The sequence below is a fragment of the Lampris incognitus genome, chromosome 7, assembly GCF_029633865.1.
Source record: "Lampris incognitus isolate fLamInc1 chromosome 7, fLamInc1.hap2, whole genome shotgun sequence".
In the NCBI taxonomy this organism is placed as follows: Eukaryota; Metazoa; Chordata; class Actinopteri; order Lampriformes; family Lampridae; genus Lampris; species Lampris incognitus.
In genome coordinates this window covers 14679075-14699155 of record NC_079217.1, presented here as the reverse complement: position 1 = coordinate 14699155, position 20081 = coordinate 14679075, and the positions used below count along the sequence as shown (strand labels likewise).

General features: G+C 41.0%; 1 protein-coding gene across 1 annotated transcript in view; it reads right to left on the bottom strand.

Annotated features, from left to right (window-relative positions):
- The window catches only part of LOC130115553 (stromal interaction molecule 1-like), a 60754-nt gene that overhangs the window by 27899 nt on the left and 12774 nt on the right, over positions 1–20081 (bottom strand). The window contains exons 3-6 of the mRNA XM_056283254.1: positions 13704–13834; positions 10608–10722; positions 6663–6774; positions 6284–6399 (exon numbers count right to left, since the gene is read on the bottom strand). Of these exons, the coding sequence (XP_056139229.1) occupies positions 6284–6399; positions 6663–6774; positions 10608–10722; positions 13704–13834 (474 nt within the window). The remainder of the gene's footprint in view (positions 1–6283; positions 6400–6662; positions 6775–10607; positions 10723–13703; positions 13835–20081) is intronic.

The window sequence follows — 20081 nt, the reverse complement described above, 5'->3', positions numbered from 1 at the left end:
AAAAAGTGTTGTACTTCAATCTTTTAGATAAGGTTGAAGAGAACATACCAACCAAGGAGAAGAGCCTCACAAATGAATCCCTCTTCCACTGGCTACTGTTTACAACTAACACAGTCCTACCTTGACAATTTTTGCCTGATAAACCAATACCTCCTCTGTGGCATAAAGCTACCTTTCCCCATCATCAATGTAGGTGACGGGCACATCATTTGGCTTTCATTTGTGTCGAGAGATCGACCAGGAGGATTGTGTGTATATTCTTGAGGACATCACTGTACAATCCAGAACAGACAACAGCCAGAGCCAACAGAACTTGAACCGTTAATAATTTACAGCAGCAAACAAAAGCCATTGGAAACTAGCTTTGCTCCAAAGCTGCAGCTCACACCACTCTGTTCTCAATACTACTGATTGAGCAGACCATAAAACAGAGAGAAAACGAGGTTTGGACTACATTTACTATTGTACGTCAAAAGTCTTTCATCCACCCCCCAAGATCACTACTCTAAAATATGCGGTCATGACTTTCGGTCCAAAACACATTTACGCTCAATTTGCCTTGATGAATTGCACTGGAAACCAGCACAGCCAAATACAGACAAATATACTGCATCCCTCAGGTCACCTAAGAAACACCCTGGATGTCAGATTATTCTTAATACTGGTGTAATTACTACTGTTACAATGTTATCTGTTCAAAACAACCTACAAGTTAGCCAGCCTTTCCAGTAATAACCGAAGTCTGGGGTATGCAATTTGCTCATTAATAAATACCACATCACTGCATTTGAGGAATGCCACCAGACTAAACACTGACATTTAATTAACCATTATGTAGGGAATGACTAGTAATAGACTCAAGTGTCTGTTTCCTTGTTATGAAAACTGCAGTGAACAGTCAACATTTCAGGAAAAAGACAAGAATGGAATAAATGGGTTAACTTTGGTTTACCGGAGGGCCCACTTGTGAGGCGTGTTAGGATAAATCGATTGTGAGATGTGTCTTAACATGCTGCTGCGTTGTCCAGTCAGCCTACAGTATGTGACTATTAGGAGGACCTCCCCCGCTTTGAGAGGCTGACAAAGGCAGACAACCTTCTCTGCCGTTTTCCTCTGGGGGAGACTCTTTAACAAAACACATGCACAATGACACATGCCAGACACAGGCTGCTACATGCACACTTCCGCACTGCAGTAGCCTTTTTTTAAAATGCTGCCTTTCTATGACTTTCATTATTTTTCCCTCCTCTAGCTTTGCAGTTAACGTTTTTATGCTTTCATCATCTGTCTTCCAAACGTACAGCCACCCCTTTGTTTTCACCCAACTGCCAAGTACATCTTGCTCTTGCCCTAGTAAGGATAGTGAAAAGAATTTCAAGGCTAGAGAAGGGACCTGGCAGCATTAATATTTTGTGCAATTGCATAATCCCTGATTAATAATTCTCCATGAAGCTGTGCCATACAGCGCAAAACCTGGCCATATCTTTGTCCTGCTCCAGGTTCACCAGATAATTTGTGTTAAAGAGAACCTGTTAAGTTTATGGGAGAACCAGTTCAACCTCATAGAACATGACTGACAAGATAAGCCCTGCCAAATGCAATAACTACAGATGAAACCACACAAAATGGAGCAGAGGAATTATACGCAGACAGGAAAACCTGAAAGCTCACATTCTATAGCTGTAGACCAGAGTTGTTGTGGTTGAAAAGGAGACTGGGAGGAGGATCTTTGTGTTAATTTGTTTACTGAGCACAGACGGGTTTGAATCAGCCTGGTCTCACCTCTACTCACAACCACAACCACAAAAACTGACCAAGATGACCTTTGGGACTTGGTAATTAGCTCCACTACGGGGGTACATTTACAGGATCATATCTCTCTCTCCCTCTTTTTTTTAATTTTTTTTATTCTTGATATATCATTTGGTTTGGGTGTCAGCTATAACCCTTGTACAACTGGAACCCAAGATTTGGTTGCGTTATCAGTCAGGCAGCAACATCATATGTTAAACCACCACAAACAAATGAATGGGAGACAGGGGTCAGCCATCACATGTATTGAAAATACTGAAGCAGCCAATGAAGAAATTTTGATTGACTTCAATATGAATAACATGGCTGTGCATTTTGAAACATGTCACATAAGCCAAAATTAGATCCAATTCAGTGGGGAGCAGTGGATATCTTTGATCATGTTGATGTAGACTGCCAGAGACAAACCATCAATTCGATAATTTTCATCTCACAGAAAAATTGTGTCATAAATAAAATGCTGGTTTACAGGTTACTAAAAATATATTACTTCCTAAGAAAACATTGCTGCAGAAAAACAGAAGTGGTTTCCACCAAACCAACCAACAGCAATAAAACATTCATGCTCTTAAAACATGTGAAAAACAACTGTATTTCTTTTATAAATATTTACAAGTAAAAGCCTTATGCTGCAACAATGTTTTGACGGTTATCGTTTGAAAATGTCAAATGTAACATGAAGTTACATTTGACATTTTAAAGTTGTTGATAGAGATAAATAAAAAAAAATATTAAAATGCCATATTTCAAATCAAATGAAAAATATAATCTCAAGTACACAATGATTTACAGTGGTGCTTGAAAGTTTGTGAACCCTTTAGAATTTTCTATATTTCTGCATAAATATGACCTAAAACATCATCAGATTTTCACACAAGTCCTAAAAGTAGATAAATAGAACCCAATTAAACAAATGAGACAAAAATATTATACTTGGTCATTTATTTATTGAGGAAAATGATCCAATACTACATATCTGTGAGTGGCAAAAGTATGTGAACGTCTAGGATTAGCAGTTAATTTGAAGGCAAAATTAGAGTCAGGTGTTTTCAATCAATGGGATGACAATCGGGTGTGAGTGGGCACCCTGTTTCATTTAAAGAACAGGGATCTATCAAAGTCTGATCTTCACAACACATGTTTGTGGAAGTGTATCATGGCAAGAACAAAGGAGATTTCTGAGGACCTCAGAAAAAGCATTGTTGATGCTCATCAGGCTGGAAAAGGTTACAAAACCACCTCTAAAGAGTTGGGACTCCACCAATCCACAGTCAGACAGATTGTGTACAAATGGAAATTCAAGACCATTGTTACCCTCACCAGGAGTGGTTGACCATCAAAGATCAATCAAACAGCAAGGCGTCTAATAGTCGGCCAGGTCACAAAGGAGCCCCGGGTAACTTCTAAGCAACTAAAACATTGGCTAATGTTAATGAGTCCATCATCAGGAGAACACTGAACAACAATGGTGTGCATGCCAGGGTTGCAAGGAGAAAGCCACTGCTCTCCAAAAAGAACATTGTTGCCTGTCTGCAGTTTGCTAAAGATCACATGGACAAGCCAGAAGGCTATTGGAAAAATGTTTTGTGGATGGATGAGACCAAAATAGAACTTTTTGGTTTAAATGAGAAGCGTAATGTTTGGAGAAAGGAAAACACTGCATTCCAGCATAAGAACCTTATCCCATCTGTAAAACATGGTGGTGGTAGTATCATGGTTTGGGCCTGTTTTGCTGCATCTGGGCCAGGACGGCTTGCCATCATTGATGGAACAATGAATTCTGAATTATACCAGCGAATTCTTAAGGAAAATGTCAGGACATCTGTCCGTGAACCGAATCTCAAGAGAATGTGTGTCATGCAGCAAGACAACGACCCTAAGTACACAAGTCGTTCTACCAGAAAATGGTTAAAGAAGAATAACGTTAATGTTTTGGAATGGCCAAGTCAAAGTCCTGACCTTAATCCAGTTGAAATGTTGTGGAAGGACCTGAAGCGAGCAGTTCATGTGAGGAAACCCACCAACATCCCAGAGTTGAAGCTGTTCTGTATGGAGGAATGGGCTAAAATTCCTCCAAACCAATGTGCAGGACTGATTAAGTTACCAGAAGCGTTTAGTTGCGGTTATTGCTGCACAAGGGGGCGGGGGGGGAGTCACACCAGATACTGAAAGCAAAGGTTCACATACTTTTGCCACTCACAGATATGTAATATTGGATCACTTTCCTCAATAAATAAATGACCAAGTATAATATTGTAGCGAATTTGGGGGGGGGGGGGGCGCAACCACAGGAACTGCCACAGCCGGGACGCAAACCCGTATCCCCCGCACCACAGGAGACATCACTAACCGCTCGACTAAAGGGTCTGACCCGTTAGCCAAGGGCTAATGTGTCTACTTATCCATGCACGTTACACCACCCCCCTCCTTCGGGAAAAGCATCCGATGGAGAGAACCACCACAGCCGGGACGCGAGCCCGGATCTCCGGCACCACGAGCGACAACGTTAACCAGTCGACTAAAGGGTCCAACCCAATAGCCAAGGACTACTGAACCTATTCATCCGTGATCGTTACATTTCTCCCTTGCTTCGGGATTCGCGTCCCTGCAAATCGCCACAGCCAGGACGCGAACATGGGGACGCAAACCATCCTCTGCTACCAAATGTAGGAATTCAGGGGGGGGGGGGGCGCAACCACAGGAACTGCTGCAGCCAGGACGCGAACCCGTATTTCCCGCACCGTGGGAGACATTGCTAACCGCTTGACTAAAGGGTCCGACCCGTTAGCCAAAGGCTAACGTGTCTACTTATCCATGCATGTTACAATATTTTTGTCTCATTTGTTTAATTGGGTTCTCGTTATATACTTTTAGGACTTGTGTGAAAATCTGATAATGTTTTAGGTCATATTTATGCAGAAATATAGAAAATTCTAAAGGGTTCACAAACTTTCAAGCACCACTGTAGGCCCTATTCGAGTATAGAGCTAGTAGGCTAAAGGAGACAGCTGGGTTTTCCCGTCTGATATGAGATGTTCATAGCCAAAAATTATAACCAAATTTGGTAACTGTTGATTTGCGCACAAAGCAGCTCTTTGTCTCATCCCAACTTTTTCAAAAGCCTAAAAGTAGCCCTATCTATAATGGTTCAAATAATATTTGTTTCATCTTGTACAATTATCACATAAATCAAGAGCATTTTCTTTCTTACACAAGTTTCCCCTTAGTGCTCAGTGGGTATTGATGAGAATGATGTCCATAACCCTTTCTTGCCTGTTACTGTAAAATTATTGTTATGAGATCACAAGGGTTATTACTTTGGCAACACTACTGTGAGCTCAAATGATGTTAATTCTCTAAAATAAATTAGAATGACCCTGATCATGAAACTGATCACTCTACTTGGTTACCTACTAAAATTCATTCCTAAGACTTTCAACATCTGCTTGTGACTTCTGTAATCTTGCAGAGCCGAGCCAGACGCGGCTTCATCACTTCGGGGCGAGAGTTCACGTCTGGCTGGAGACAACCTGTTGAAATCCTGGTAGGGGATGACAGTGAAGTCTGCCACTGACAAGCCTATGCCAACAGGCTCTCTCTGTAAAATGTGCCCCCAACTTCCTCGAGTCTGTACAATCTCAACGTCCGAGTATAACTGACAACACAAGCTAAATATCTGGCACATCCTTTACCTCGAATGCAAACCTGAGAGTTTGTCTTTTTGTGAACATAGCTGCTGATTCTTTCTACATCACATTAACTCCAGTTGTATCGTTGCAACTGAGGCCATGTACAGCCACCGGTAACCCATCGTTCACTTTTACCAACAGTCCAGGGATCTCTTCTAATGCTAAACTGTCGTCCGGTTTGACTGAACGATTTTTCCCTGACAATAGGTAATGATTATATTTAACAAGTAATGTGTTCTCCACACATGCAACACACACCTACATGTCTAACTGAAGTCTTTTTTGCTGATGAACTGAAGTCTTTTTTGCTGACTTATAAGCCATGCTTGCTTACATCAATGGTAATCACAGGCTTGTTGTTGGTCAGACATGCTGACAAGAGCATCATTGCCTTTTCCTGTTTGAATCACTATCCGCACTCTGAGCTCTGCCTTCATTGGTTTAGATTTTCAAGTTCATTTAACCCTGTAATCATTCCTATCCACATATAAGCCAAATTCCCTCACAGTTGTCTCCAGATGTATAATATACACCTGGCCCCATGAGACCACTGATTTAGTAGTAATGTTATAGTGTTTACATGTAATTGACCATTCAAATGCAACCTAATAATCTCTCAATGCACTCACAAAGTCAAGCTTGGAGGGTTGTCATACATTTCATTGGTGGTTTATGAAGGGAGATAGCTAAAGGAATAAAAAATATTTAAAAAAAAAAAAAAAAGAGAGAGAGAGAGAGAGAGAGAGAGAGAGAGAGAGAGAGAGAGAGAGAAGCTAAATTACTCAATGGGGCTCCAAACAGAACGGTGTCCAAGGATTTGAGCTGTAACTTTTGGACGTGGCTGCGATCCAGCATCTTCAGAATTGATACTGTCAGTGTGGCATTCTTCACCGCTAGTCTAAGAGAGTAGAAGCACAAGAAACTGATAAAAAAAAAAGAACAGACATGCACATAGTTCAAATTTGACCTTTAACCATGTTAGCACAGGTAAAAACAGAAGAACACACATTACAAAAATGTGAAAAGTATAATTTGTTGTCTATGACAATTTCTGCTCTACTATAAACATTCAACCTTCAAAAGTTGTGACTGTTCTGTGAGTTCAAGGATGAAAAAAAAAAAAGTCCTGGCAATTTAAGTCTGCAATGTGATGTCACTTACCTTGGCATGGCACTGCCATTGAAATGCATCTTACGAAAGGCATCCACATACTGTGGCAGCTCCACGTAAGTGATGAGCCATTCAACCACCTCATCAACTGTCCAGTTATACACTAAAAATAAAAAATAAAAACCAATTAAAAAACTCAATTCTTTATCATTTGCTTGGTAGCTACAATATTTAAGTAAGGCTACATCATCTCCTTCACAGTATGCCATCTGGAAAGAGACATCTGTTCTTCTACTCTATATTTTATGAGCATGTGTAACTCAATCCCAGATCCGCTTTAGAGGTATTCCCTATCATAACATACACACGCTCATTTGCCAACAGGAAAAACAGGGGTAGGGAAATCAGCTCCAACAAGGGCCTGGCGGGAAGTCAGGATGGGTTGCCTTTTTTAATTTTGCTGCATGCTGCCAGCCTTAACAAAGACCCAGTTTCCTGGCTCAGAACCTCCTGAGCCCTGATAAGGACCTGCAATACGGGGTAAGTCAGACAAAACCATGAAGGAAAAAAAAAAAGCAACAGAGAAGGGGGGGGGCTAAAGGAGAGGGTGTAAAAAGCCATGAGTGCTAGGATAAAGCATTGCCCTGATAACTGCTCTCTCTGAGAGTACATGACAAGACTATCTGCATGGAGATAAAGAGAAAGAGGTGAGTGTGTGCATTTGTTTATGTGCATATCGTGTTGACAGTTTCAATGACCCCCCTCTACCAGGAGGCCATAGCTGATGAGTGGCTTCCACTTTGCTTCACAATTTTAACATGCCAATTTCCCTCCTTTGGTGGGTGAGTAGGAGGTCTATAAAGTAAACGATTCTTCCTCATCCCAGAAAGTTGAATCAGCTCATCTGGACACGTTTAGTGGGAGGAGTGTTTGATCACTCATCCAAGTGAATTTGTCAATCTCAACTGACTGCAGATATCTCAACCTTATAAACAGCACAGTCGCTAAACAACTGAAACCAACGATCGGTTTCTTATGCAAAGTGCCATGACCATTACCTAAAGTTACAATGGCCATGTGTACTATTCACAGAGGATTGGGGAATAGTTGCAATCACAGCTTCCTCATCTTTTAATCGCGGTAAGAAAATCCTGACAAAGCAGATGACTATCAAAAACACTGCATTCCTCCAAGACCGGCAGTGTAAAGCACAAGTGCAAACAGAGTTTTCATGATAAAGCATATAATGACACTGAATGATACGATATCAAACAGTTACGCAGCTGAGAATATCAAAGCAGAACGCAGTGTTCAAAGCAAAATTCATGGACTGCATCTGTGACTCATTAATGCAAAAAGATGCACAGTGCAATATCAGCCTGAGGGAAAAACCTGGTTGTGCAGTTGCTGCTGGCCTTTGGTGGAACAAGGACACAGTGTTATGGACGTGAAGCACAACTGTTAAGAGTTCCAGCAGCAAGTAAGGACTTGGTGAATTTGCATTTAGCAGGTTTAGAGTCTATGTCCACTGAAAACCTGTGAACAAAGCACTACCTGTATTTTTGTATTGTTCCCTATACTGAATGACTGACCCACTGCAGGGACCTGATCTCTTTATACAGGGTATCTGCAGGTTTCAGTAAGTTAAATTTAAGACCTTTTTAATGCCACTTGGAATGGAATTTAAGACCAAGATCTACAACAAAATATATACATATGGTTGGTAAGATCTAACGCCCAACAACTGAATATTTAAACATTTGATACGCGCGAGTGCAGTTTTATCGAAATGGTTAAACAAATGTATGTTTTGTGACACGTTGATGTTGTAACCGCATTTCTTGACGTTCAGACCGAATATTTAAACATTTGATTCACAGAATTTTACGCAATTGCAATCAGATAAGCTGAAGTCTTCCTCAATGTTGAAAAAGCTGCCAGAAACTATACGCTGCTGTGATTGGTTGATTCGCTGTGAGCATTTGATGACAAAACAACGAATCACAGCAGAGCGTGCAGCAGAGGTCCCTCCCCCCTCCCCCCGGACGATCAATTCTAGCATCAACTTTTCTTCTTCTCTCGGCTGCCATTTTGTCATGACTTAGTTAGCATTTGTCCGCCAAATTCTATATAGGCTATACCATTTAGCAATTAACGGCTCAGTAAAACCAACATCGGTATTCTTTTCGATAACTAGTTACATTAACATTACCTACAACCGTGAGTTGCAGGTAATACTGCCATGGTATCGCATCATCCAGGTCATTTATTTGTCTATGGGGATACATATTTGTTTTAATTATAGGGAATAGCATGCTATAGCAAACAGGTGTGCCTGATACGAACCTGGAATTCATGAAAATAGCATGTGGTGGAATGAATATGTACAGTATAAGTGTCAAATATTATCTTATGTCAGTTTAGGTGTTCAATAGATTTTTTGTTCGTTTTAAAAGGCGTTATTTTATTATTTTTGCGGAGCTACCGGAACGTGACTTACCACTGCTCAGAATTTTCATCTCTGCTGTGGATTTCCGGTTTCCAGAGGCTTCTATAAGCGATTCTATCTGACCAATAGATGTCGCTGGCTGAACACATTTATGCATTTCACCATAGAACGGTCTATTTACAACCTCACATTAGCTGCAGCGAAAAAAGCAGCCAACTCTAGTCACGACTGCAAGCAGTTACCAGAATGATTCGCGCTCCGCACACAACCCAAGCTAAATTAATCTTTGCACAACACAAACGAAGAAGAAGAAATAGTCCTCTCCCGGACAGTTCTTTTTTAAGACCTTTGAGTAATGAATTTAATACCATTTTCCGACATTTTAATGAATTTAAGACATTTTAAGGCTTTTAATTTAGATACATGAATTGAAGACTTTTTAAGACTTTTTAAGGATCCGCGGACACCCTGTTATAGATGTTTAGCGCCATGAGTGGTCTTACTCTTTAAAAAAAAGATGACAAAGTGCATCCGGGTAGCGTAGCGGTCTATTCTGTTGCCTACCAACATGGGGATTGCGAGTTCGAATCCCCGTATTACCACCAGCTTGGTCAGGCATCCCGACAGACACAATTGGCTGTGTCTGCGGGTGGGAAGCCGGATGTGGGTATATGTCCTATTCGCTGCACTACTGCCTCCCCTGGTCGGTTGGGGCGCCGGTTTGGGGGGGGGGAACTGGGGGGGAATAGCATGAGCCTTCCACGCGCTACGTCTCCCTGACGAAACTCCTCAATGTCAGGTGAAAAGAAGTGGCTGGCGACTCCACATGTATCAGAGGAGGCATGTGGTAGTCTGCAGCCCTCCCCGGATTAGCAGAGGAGGTGGAGCAGCGACCGGGACGGCTCGTAAGAGTGGGGTAATTGGCCGGATACAATTGGGGAGAAAAAGAGGGGAAAATTCCTGAAAAAGATGACAACATTTTCTTTTGCTGAAGGAGACTGTACAGCTCATGAGTGTCACTTCACCAACCGATAAGGATGAAGTGGGGATAGGAGCAGAGAGGAAACATAAGGTACCAAACGAAATACATAGAACAATCAGAGGACTTCTTTAGTGTGATTTTTGACCCTTAGGAACGGCTAAAAAAAAAAAACTAAGGCAACTCTTCTGGTATCAAACATTGTTGTCAACATGTTTTGGCAAAAGCTTTTTTTGATCAGTTGTTCATAATCTTAAACATGCCAATGTGTTTTGGCTAAACACGTCTTTAGCACTAGTCTTTAACATTAGCAATGCTTGGCATGATCTACAGGAATACTTCATTTTTACATTGTACTTAATTTATTATGAAATGTTTCCTACTTTCTTTGTACTCAGTTTCAAGCCTGCTAAGTGCATTTAGCTATAAATCTCTGACCTTCACCTTCTGCTTCCTTGCCCCCACCCTTTCGAGATTAATTAACCAACTATATGAATGAGTTAAGGTTCTTTCAAAGCACATGAGTTACTTTACATCTAAAAAAACAAAAGGGACTCCGTTACAGTACCTTCAGAGCCCTTCCATGCGTTCCACAAGTCCTCCACACTGATGAACTGGTCATCACCATGGAAGCTGTTGTGCTTGGCCTTGGGATCATGGTAGTTCAGATCCTCTCTTAGGAACTGTAGGGGGAAAGGAGTGTTTATGATGTAGGGTTTACAAAGACAGACAGTATTTTATGACCTGACTCAGGCAGTTATTTTTATTCTAAATCATCCAACACAAGTTTGATAACGGATTGTCATTACTTGCCTCCTTAGCAACACAGTCATAACATGTTTGCATAGCTGTAGTGAGTAAGTGCTCTGCTTGGCGGAATGTGTTAGTTTTGCTTCCACTGCAAAATGGGTTCAAACACTATCAAACTAAAGCGAACACATACATCCTTAACTAAAAAGCTCATCCTGTTCAGGAACTGTAGGTTGTATAATAACTCTGTAGCAAGGCTAAAAACCCAGGAGCCTAATGAGAAAACTTCCAATCAAATTGGTGGCTTAGAATCATTGTGTGTATTCCATTTTATCAGTGAGCTTTAAGATCACTGGCACAAGCAAATTACTGGTAAAGGCTCATTGCTGATTTTCCACAACTGACAATTCGGGTGGCCTATGTGTGTATTTGCATTGGTTATTGCAAAAAAGATCACAAAACTCTATGAATTACTTGCTTATAAACTACCATAACAGGAAAATGGCTGTGAGATACTTGCATGTTTGTGGTTGTACAGAGCATTTTCCACTCAAGAGTCAATGATCCCGAACAACAAAAAATTCCCCCCTCACTCCAGTGAACAGCCATTTTACCACACGTGCACTGACATACAACTACTCTGCAGAAACAAGTGTGACCACAATAGCAAAGACCAAAATAGTGTAAGCAGGGCCACTACAAATATTGGCTAGGCTGTTTTCAGAGTTCGCTTTGTTGATAAACTTTAAACGTTAGGCTCGACGGTTGTTAGTAATGATTGTCTTGTGGAATATTCTACAAAGGCTGACAATTCATGAAAATAAAATTTTCACTGAGCAATTTTATTTCAAGTAAAATATGATGTCATAAGTCAACTGTTACACAATCACTTTAAATGATGAAACAAAAACAATGACTCTGCACTAAATTTGATCAAGTCAAACAAATGTCAGCCAAGTTGAACTCACTGATGAAATATTAGGCTACAATATACTGGTGACTGGTGATACTGTAAACTGTTGTGTTTAAAGAATCTTGGCCTGCAAAAATAAAAAATCTGATTATAATTTTGGCAAAATTTTATGGGACCACTAGTCTTTGCTACATTGCAGGAATTCAATCTTTTTCAAGAATCTGTATATTTGTTCTAATTAGGGATGTGCATAGCTAACTGGTTATTTTGTGTTATTATTTAAAGCAATTTACTTAAAAGTTCATTGGTGCATCTATGCAGTCCGTTAAAGCATGGGGTTAATAACAGCATGAATTAACATCAAGAGCCAAGAGTTGAAAAGCACGAGACACATATGATGTAACAGCACATGGAGTACCTAAAATTAAGTGTATAAGGAATCCAATCTTTCTTCAAGCAGAGTGCTTCTTTTCCTTTTTATTCTGGTCGATACCCAGAAAATATTCTTACAAACGTGGTTTCCCTTAGACATAATCAAATCTGTGTGCAACATTGCTCTTGGCGATCAAATATTGGCAAATAGAGACATTAATGTTGGTTGCGCATCATGTTGTAGGCTAGCAGAGTTTCCAGATTACTCTACCGAAGAAGAGGAAAATCTTGGCTAGTGAACGCCTCTGCCCCCACAAAAAAACAACTCATGCTACATGGGTGGAGGACAGTCATAAGTCACGACAAAGAAGATGCCTTTCTTTCTTAATAGATTTGTGTGGGAGGGTTTCACTACAGTGCTCTGTAACATCCTACTCCTGAAAGTATAGCCACCAAAGATTTGGCATGCTCACTTAACATACCCACACCTGACTAAGAAAGGGCTGTCGCTTATCTTGAAACTGCCAGGTAAAAATCCTAATCTCGTTCATAAATCATATATCCCTATATCATACCATATATCATATCGTGATTATTCAATGAATGAAACGCAACAGGGATGAGCGCCATTGTCTTGCAGCTCCCTTCCCTGTTTTGAGATTTCATTTGCTTGGCGAAAATCAACTAATAATATAAGTGCTCACTCTCTTACACTCTAGGCTCTTTGCATGCCAAGTGCTCATTCCCAAAACATAGGGCTAGAGTGAGGGGACTGTTTGCTTTGGTCTGACCTGAAACAAATGTCGAATGCGGAGCATTATGGCTGTGAGGACGACTCCTTAAGGGCAACTCTGAATACATGTTAGTCTAGACCAATGGTTTCAAACCAAGTGCCCAACCAGGGGCCAAGAAAATGCAGTTTCTCATTAAGTTAAACCCTACATTTGCTGTTTTTACTGGTGTAAAGTTTGGATGAAGTGAAAACCTGCATATTCTTGATGCTCGGTAGTGAAGAGAGGGGAACTTATGGTCTGGAACAGAGTACAGAATATACAGCATAGAACACTCAACCCTTTCCCAAAGACATTACTCCCCAAAACTTTCCTTTCCATTTTTGAAGAGTCAGAATGTTGGAAGACAGAAGTTTGAAGTGACACTGTTCTGTTCTGTTGTGCTCAGCATGCTGACTGCGATGTTGTGTTTTCAGATGGATGTATTAAACTTACGGTGAATTAGTTATTTAGCAGCCAAAACCTGCTAACATTTGTCAAGAATTAAAGGTGGATGAAATTTCGGTACATCTCCAAATGAGCATGAATTAGTTTGATTGTTGACAAAAACCAAAGGGGCGCACTGAAACGATAACGTTAAACAGGGGACAAATCCTCTGCTTACTCCAAGCAAGTTAAAGGCATTACAGAGCTATCACTAACTAATACCAATTTACCACGATCATCATGGACACATGTTCCTTAGAATGTCAAGGGATTACTACACAGACACCTGTAAGCCACTTTGGACCTAGAGTAGCCTGATCCTGCGAGTGTATACAATGAACCACAGCATCCCCTTCATGGACCACTTGCTCAGACAGGTCTGTGGTCAATGACGTTTCAGCCTGGTACTTACCCCGTCTGTCTCGGCCACGTCGACGTTTCCATTTTTATCATCATCCATCTGCTTGTGGATACTACGGATGGCCTCGAAGCTGAGCCAGGCATTCTCATCCTGGCATAGGGGCTCATCGATGCGACAGAATTCTGTTGATGAAATAATTTTATCAAGACAATGAATGGTTAGAGAAATCTTTAACACTGACTGGTGCAGCATGGCATTACCATTTTTTCCAAGTTTCATGGTGCAATGGGTTATTTACCTACGATTACGAAACATAAGCCGAGTTAATAAAATTATAGTTGTAGTGAAAGGAGAAACAAAAATCAACTGCTCATTATCACAGAACTACTAGAAAACGCACAAACAGTGGTTAGGATAAGCAAATTTACCAAATTTATGCTCCAACTGAAGGTATGAAACAAGAGGGGTTTTACTATAATTCACAAAGGCTTAAGGCTGGAAACTTAGTCTTGATTTACACTACCAATCAGTTTTAAAACACCTCCATTTCTCCAGTTTTTATTGAAATTTAATAATAATAATAATAATAACAATAAATCAAACTAATATAGTGCTTTTCTAATACTCAAAGTCGCTTTACAATAAAAAGCGGTGAAACTAGACAACAGATAAACATAACACAGACATACAGGGGTGGATGGGAAGGGGGGGGCTATGAGAGGGAGAAGCAGCAGCCACACGCAACGCCAGCAGTACTCTCTGACTTAAACAGATACAAAAGGGCAAGAAAAACAAAAAACAACAGTACTGTGGACATTGATTTTCTGTAGGGGTTTACACCCGTAGCCTATTCCTCTCCCGAGGTATCCACTAGGCAGTGGCACTATTTAACACATAGCTGGGGGGTGGCTCGTGGGTAGTTCGTGTGTGGGAATGTCCACACACCAGTGGGCCTGCGTACCGCACGTATATAGGGGCCAGACCTCCTCCAAGTCCCTGATAGAATGCTGTAGCATCATGTTAGCTTTGGCTGAACCTTGGGAGTGTTTTGGTTTTGTTTTTTTTTTGCACTGAATAAGTATTGTGGATTTCCCCAACATTTTTTTTTTATATATAAATTTATTTCTGATTTCTCCCTTTTTTCTCCCAATTTAGTGGCCAATCGCTCCCTATTTTAGTTCATACACCCACCCTTGAACTGCATGCGTTCGCCAACTGCATCTCTCCAGCCAGCAGTCTCGAAGGAGACGCCTCCCCACTTTCGTGACAAGGCGAATCCTGGCCGAACCACTGCTTTTTCCGACACACCCAGAGACGCGTTCATGTGACGAACACAAGCCGACTCCACCCCCATCCTGAAGACAGTGTTGCCAATTATTGCTGCTTCATCGAGTCTGGCCATAGTCGGATCTGACGAGACTGGGGCATGACCCCCGGACCCGTGGACAACTGCATCGACACAAAGCCGATGCTTAGACCGCTACACCACCATGGACCCCGGATTTCCCCAACATTAATCACATTGAAATGTTGAGGGAAATTGGAACTGTGTCCAGTAAGAAGAAAAGGATGGCTGACTGAAAACTAAATCGATCCACCCAAGCAGTACATGAGCAGTGAGTATAAAATAGACAAACTTAAAAAAAAACAAAAAAAAACAAACTGTTTCTTTAACCTTCACCGTAGACCAACCGAGATATCCGCGACACGTCCCGACTAGAAAAACCTGACTAGACAAGACATGGATGCATCTACACATGAGAAAGTACTGTTCTCAATACAGTACTCACTCATTCCCTTAATTCAGCAGATAAGAATATCCCAATGTCCAATTTGTCCTTGAAAGTCTGATCTCTGTCTACATCTACAACAAAAAGTTCCTATGCATCCGTCCATCCACCCATCTAAATTTACACAGTCTAATGTCTCAGTGTACTCAGAAATTAAAGCATAGAAAAAATAAACTGGAGATAAAGTCATCATGAAATCATTTTAACAAAATTCAATCGAAATTTTTAACTCAACAGAGCCACCTTTTCATGACATAACCACCAAACACACTCGTGGCATTTTTTGTACAATGGAAATCAAATATTGCTCAGAAAGTTCATCCCATACTGTTGCAGGCTCTAACAGGTACTATTTAATGAAGATGCCAGTTGGGGACCTGTGAGGCGTCTGTTTCTCAAACTAGAGACTCTAATGTACTTATCTTCTTGCTCAGTTGTGCAACGCGGCCTCCCACTTCTTTTTCTACTCTGGTTAGAGCCTGTTTGTGCTGTCCTCTGAAGGGAGTAGTACACACCGGTGTAGGAAATCTTCAATTTCTTAGCAATTTCTCGCATGGAATAGCCTTCATTTCTAAGAACAAGAATAGACTGTCGAGTTTCAGATGAAAGTTCTCTTTTTCTGGCCATTTTGAGCGTTTAATTGACCCCACAAATGTGATGCTCCAGAAACTCAATCTGCTCAAAGAAGTGCCCATCCAACCAATCCAACTTGTGGGAGCTGCTTCTGGAAGCGTGGGGTGCAATTTCTCCAGATTACCTCAACAAATTAACAGCTAGAATGCCAAAGGTCTGCAATGCTGTAATTGCTGCAAATGGAGGATTCTTTGACGAAAGCAAAGTTTGATGTAAAAAAAATCTTATTTCAAATACAAATCATTATTTCTAACCTTGTCAATGTCTTGACTCTATTTTCTATTCATTTCACAACATATGGTGGTGAATAAGTGTGACTTTTCATGGAAAACACAAAATTGTTTGGGTGATCCCAAACTTTTGAACGGTAGTGTATATATATACACACACACACACACACACACACACACACACACCAGGGTGGAAATTAGCACCCGCTACACGCCAAATGCGGGTGGTTTTGCGCATTGGCGGGTGAATTTGCTCAACCTACCAGCCAAGGTGGCGGGTAAAGAAAAGTAGCAATTTGTGACATACTGAATCGCGAATCTGCCTTATTTTCCCCCCTATGACCCGCCCTACTCTTTCTCTGATTGGCTAGTACTTGTTGCCATCGTTGGCTAGCCAATCAGAGGCAGAGTATAGGGACGCTTGTCTTGCGAGTCTGCTAATTCACACAGACACTTTCGAGGACGAGGAGAGAGCCAGAAAACACAATGTGGCGTTACATCGCAGGGGTTAAGAGGTCTGCAGAGAAAACATCCCAGGAGGAGACAGGTTAAAGAGTCAAAGACGAAACGAAAACGTTTTTTTAATGAGAAGTGGAGAATAACTGACAAGGCAGACAGAGAGTCCCGTGATTGGTTAGTTTACGAGGAGACAAGCCAAACAATGTTCTGTTCGGTATGTCGTCAACACGCTTCGGATGCCAACAAGAAAGCTAACAGTTTCATTATTGGGACTAAAAATCTAAAATTGGAAGCCATAAAAGACCATGAATCATCCAAATGCCACATCCACGTAATAAAGATATTACAGGGAAAATTGACCCCACAGGATACCGCTGCCACGAGGGCACTAAACAGCCTGAAGACGGCCCAGTTGGAGAAGATGAGCCTACTGTTTAGAAATGCCCACGCAATCGCGAAAAAAGGAAGGCCATTTACAGATTACGTGTGGCAATGCAAGTAAATCGTAATTTTTTTTTAAATCTATTCACTAAAGTTAGATTAAGTGTTGAATTAAGGTCAGAATATAGCTGTCATGTAATGTCATTAGCTAGCTAACGTTATGTGTAACTCGTCATTTACTAACGTTAGATTAGGTGTTGAATTAAGACCCATACTGACACAATTCCTTCTACTTGTTACAGTCTTGGTTTATGTAATAATAAAGGGAATTTTGGTGGCACTGATACACTGGTTATTTTCTGACAAATATGTTAAATGTTTTAAAGGTAGTGTACACAATTTTGAAAACTATAGAAGAGTAAACTAGATTTTGAAAATAGTATTTTAAGAGTTTAAATATTTAAAATAGCCTATTGCTTGAATATTGTAGATCTTGTTTTATTATTTTTCACATGCAGCTACACACCGCCGGTTAAAACAAGAAAGTGGCTGGTAAAAAAATTGAGTGGCTGGTAGACAAAAAAGTTCATTTCCACCCCTGATATATATATATATATATATATATATATATATATATATATAGCGTTTTTTTCCCCAAAACCGATTGCAGTGCAGGCCTGTTCCATGCGTCGCACACTGACTTTAGCAGCTGATGAGTGTGCGACGCACGAAACAGGCCTGTACTGCAATGTATTAAAACTTTTTTTTCCTGTATCTGTATTGATATTGACACACACACATATATAAAAATATATATCCTGCCGCCCAATGACTGCTGGAATAGGCTCCAGCATCCCTGTGACCCTGAGAGCAGGATATGCGGTTAAGATAATGTATGGATGGATGGATATATATATATATATGTGTGGATAAAGGTATTGGGACACACTCTTAATCATTGAATTCAGGTGTTTCATTCAGACCCATTGCCACAGGTGGATGAAATCAAGCAGCTAGTCATGTAGTCTGCATTTAAACACATTTGTGAAATAATGGGTCATTCTGAAGAGCTCAGTGAATTCAAGTGTGGTACTGTCATAGGATGCCACTTTTGCAATAAGTCAGTTCGTGAAATTTCTTCCCTGCTAGATATTCTGAAAAGTGGAAGCATTTCGGAACAACAGCAACTCAGCCACGAAGTGGCAGACCACGTAAAGTTACACAGCGGGGTCAACGAGTGCTGAGGCGCATAGTGCGTAAAAATCACCAACACTCTGTTGACTCAATAACTGCAGAGTCCTAAACTGCCTCTGACATTAACATCAGCACAAAAACTGTGTGACAGGAGCTTCATGGAATGGGTTTCCATGGCCGAGCAGCTGCATGCAAGCTTTACATCACCAAACAATGCCAAGCATCAGATGTAGTGGTATAAAGCACGCTGCCACTGGACTCTGGAGCAGTGGAAATGTGTTCTGTGGAGTGACGAATCACGCTTCTCTGTCTGGCAGTCTGATGGATGAGTCTGGGTTTGGCAGATGCCAGGAGAACGTTACCTGTCTGACTGCATTGTGCCAACTGTTAAGGTTGGGTGGGGGAAGGATAATGGTATGGGGTTGTTTTTCAGGGGTTGGGCTAGGCCCCTTAGTTCCAGTGAAGGGAACTCTTAATGCTTCAGCATACTACGACATTTTGGACAATTCTACGCTTCCAACTTTGTGGGAACAGTTTGGGGAGGGCCCTTTTCTGTTCCAGCACGACTGTGCCCCAGTGTACAAAGCAAGGTCCATTAAGACATGGTTGGGTGAGTTTGGTGTGAAAGAACTTGACTGGCCCGCACAGAGCCCTGACCTCAACATCATCGAACACCTTTGGGATAAACTAGAACAGAGATTGCGAGCCAGGTCTTCTCGTCCAACATCAGTGCCTGCCCTCACAAATGCTGTTCTTTCTGGATGAATGGGCAAAAATTCCCACAGACACACTCCAAAATCTTGTGGAAAGCCTTCCCAGAAGAGTGGAAGCTGTTATAGCTGCAAAGGGGGACCAACTCCATATTAATGCCAATGGATTTAGAATGGGATATCATAAAAGCTCATGTAGGTGTAATGGCCAGGTGTTCCAATACTTTTGTCCATAGTGTATATAAAGGCTGCTTCAAACAATGACAAGGTGCACAAATAAACTGCTATGACTAAAAAGAACTAGCTTAAATAGAAGGTTGACAAGCCCTTGCATGTAACAGGTCCATGGAGCTTGTGAGAACAAGCCTCATTAACCCATTACATGCTAGGAGTTATCAACAGTTTACCCTCACCATGGTTATGAAACCACCAGCAAGTGGAGCCTGTTTACCCTCAACGTTTCAGCTCTCTCCTGAGGGATTAGGAAGTCTCTGCCACAGATCAGAGATAACGCTGCTCCCACAAAGGGAACCTCATTTACCTTGAACTGTGGGCACTCCAGGGGTCATGTGAAACCACATGTTAAAGATACATGTAGTAACTGGAGGGCATATTTTGTCCGCCTCCCCTCGTTTTTCCCCATAACATCTTAACGTATGAGAATCTTTGTTAACCCTATAATTTACAGGCCATTAATTATGTGGTTATTGTGAAGAAATTGCTAAGAAATTATGTAATAATGTGAAGAAATTGCCAAGGAATAACAGTAAAGTAAAATCAATATAATGACAAATTGTAGTAGTAGAATTACCAGGAAGTATTGGGTAGAATAAAATTAAAACAGAATAAAGAGGTTTGGTTGGTAATTATAAGGGAATTGTTATAGTGAGTGGTATAGTCCACATACAGCGTAAGAAAGATAGGTCGTTTCTTCACATTACTATGTAATTTCTTAGCAATTTCTTCACAATTATCATGTAATTAACAGCCTGAAAATTATAGGGTTACCAAATCTTCAAAGAACTTTGTTGT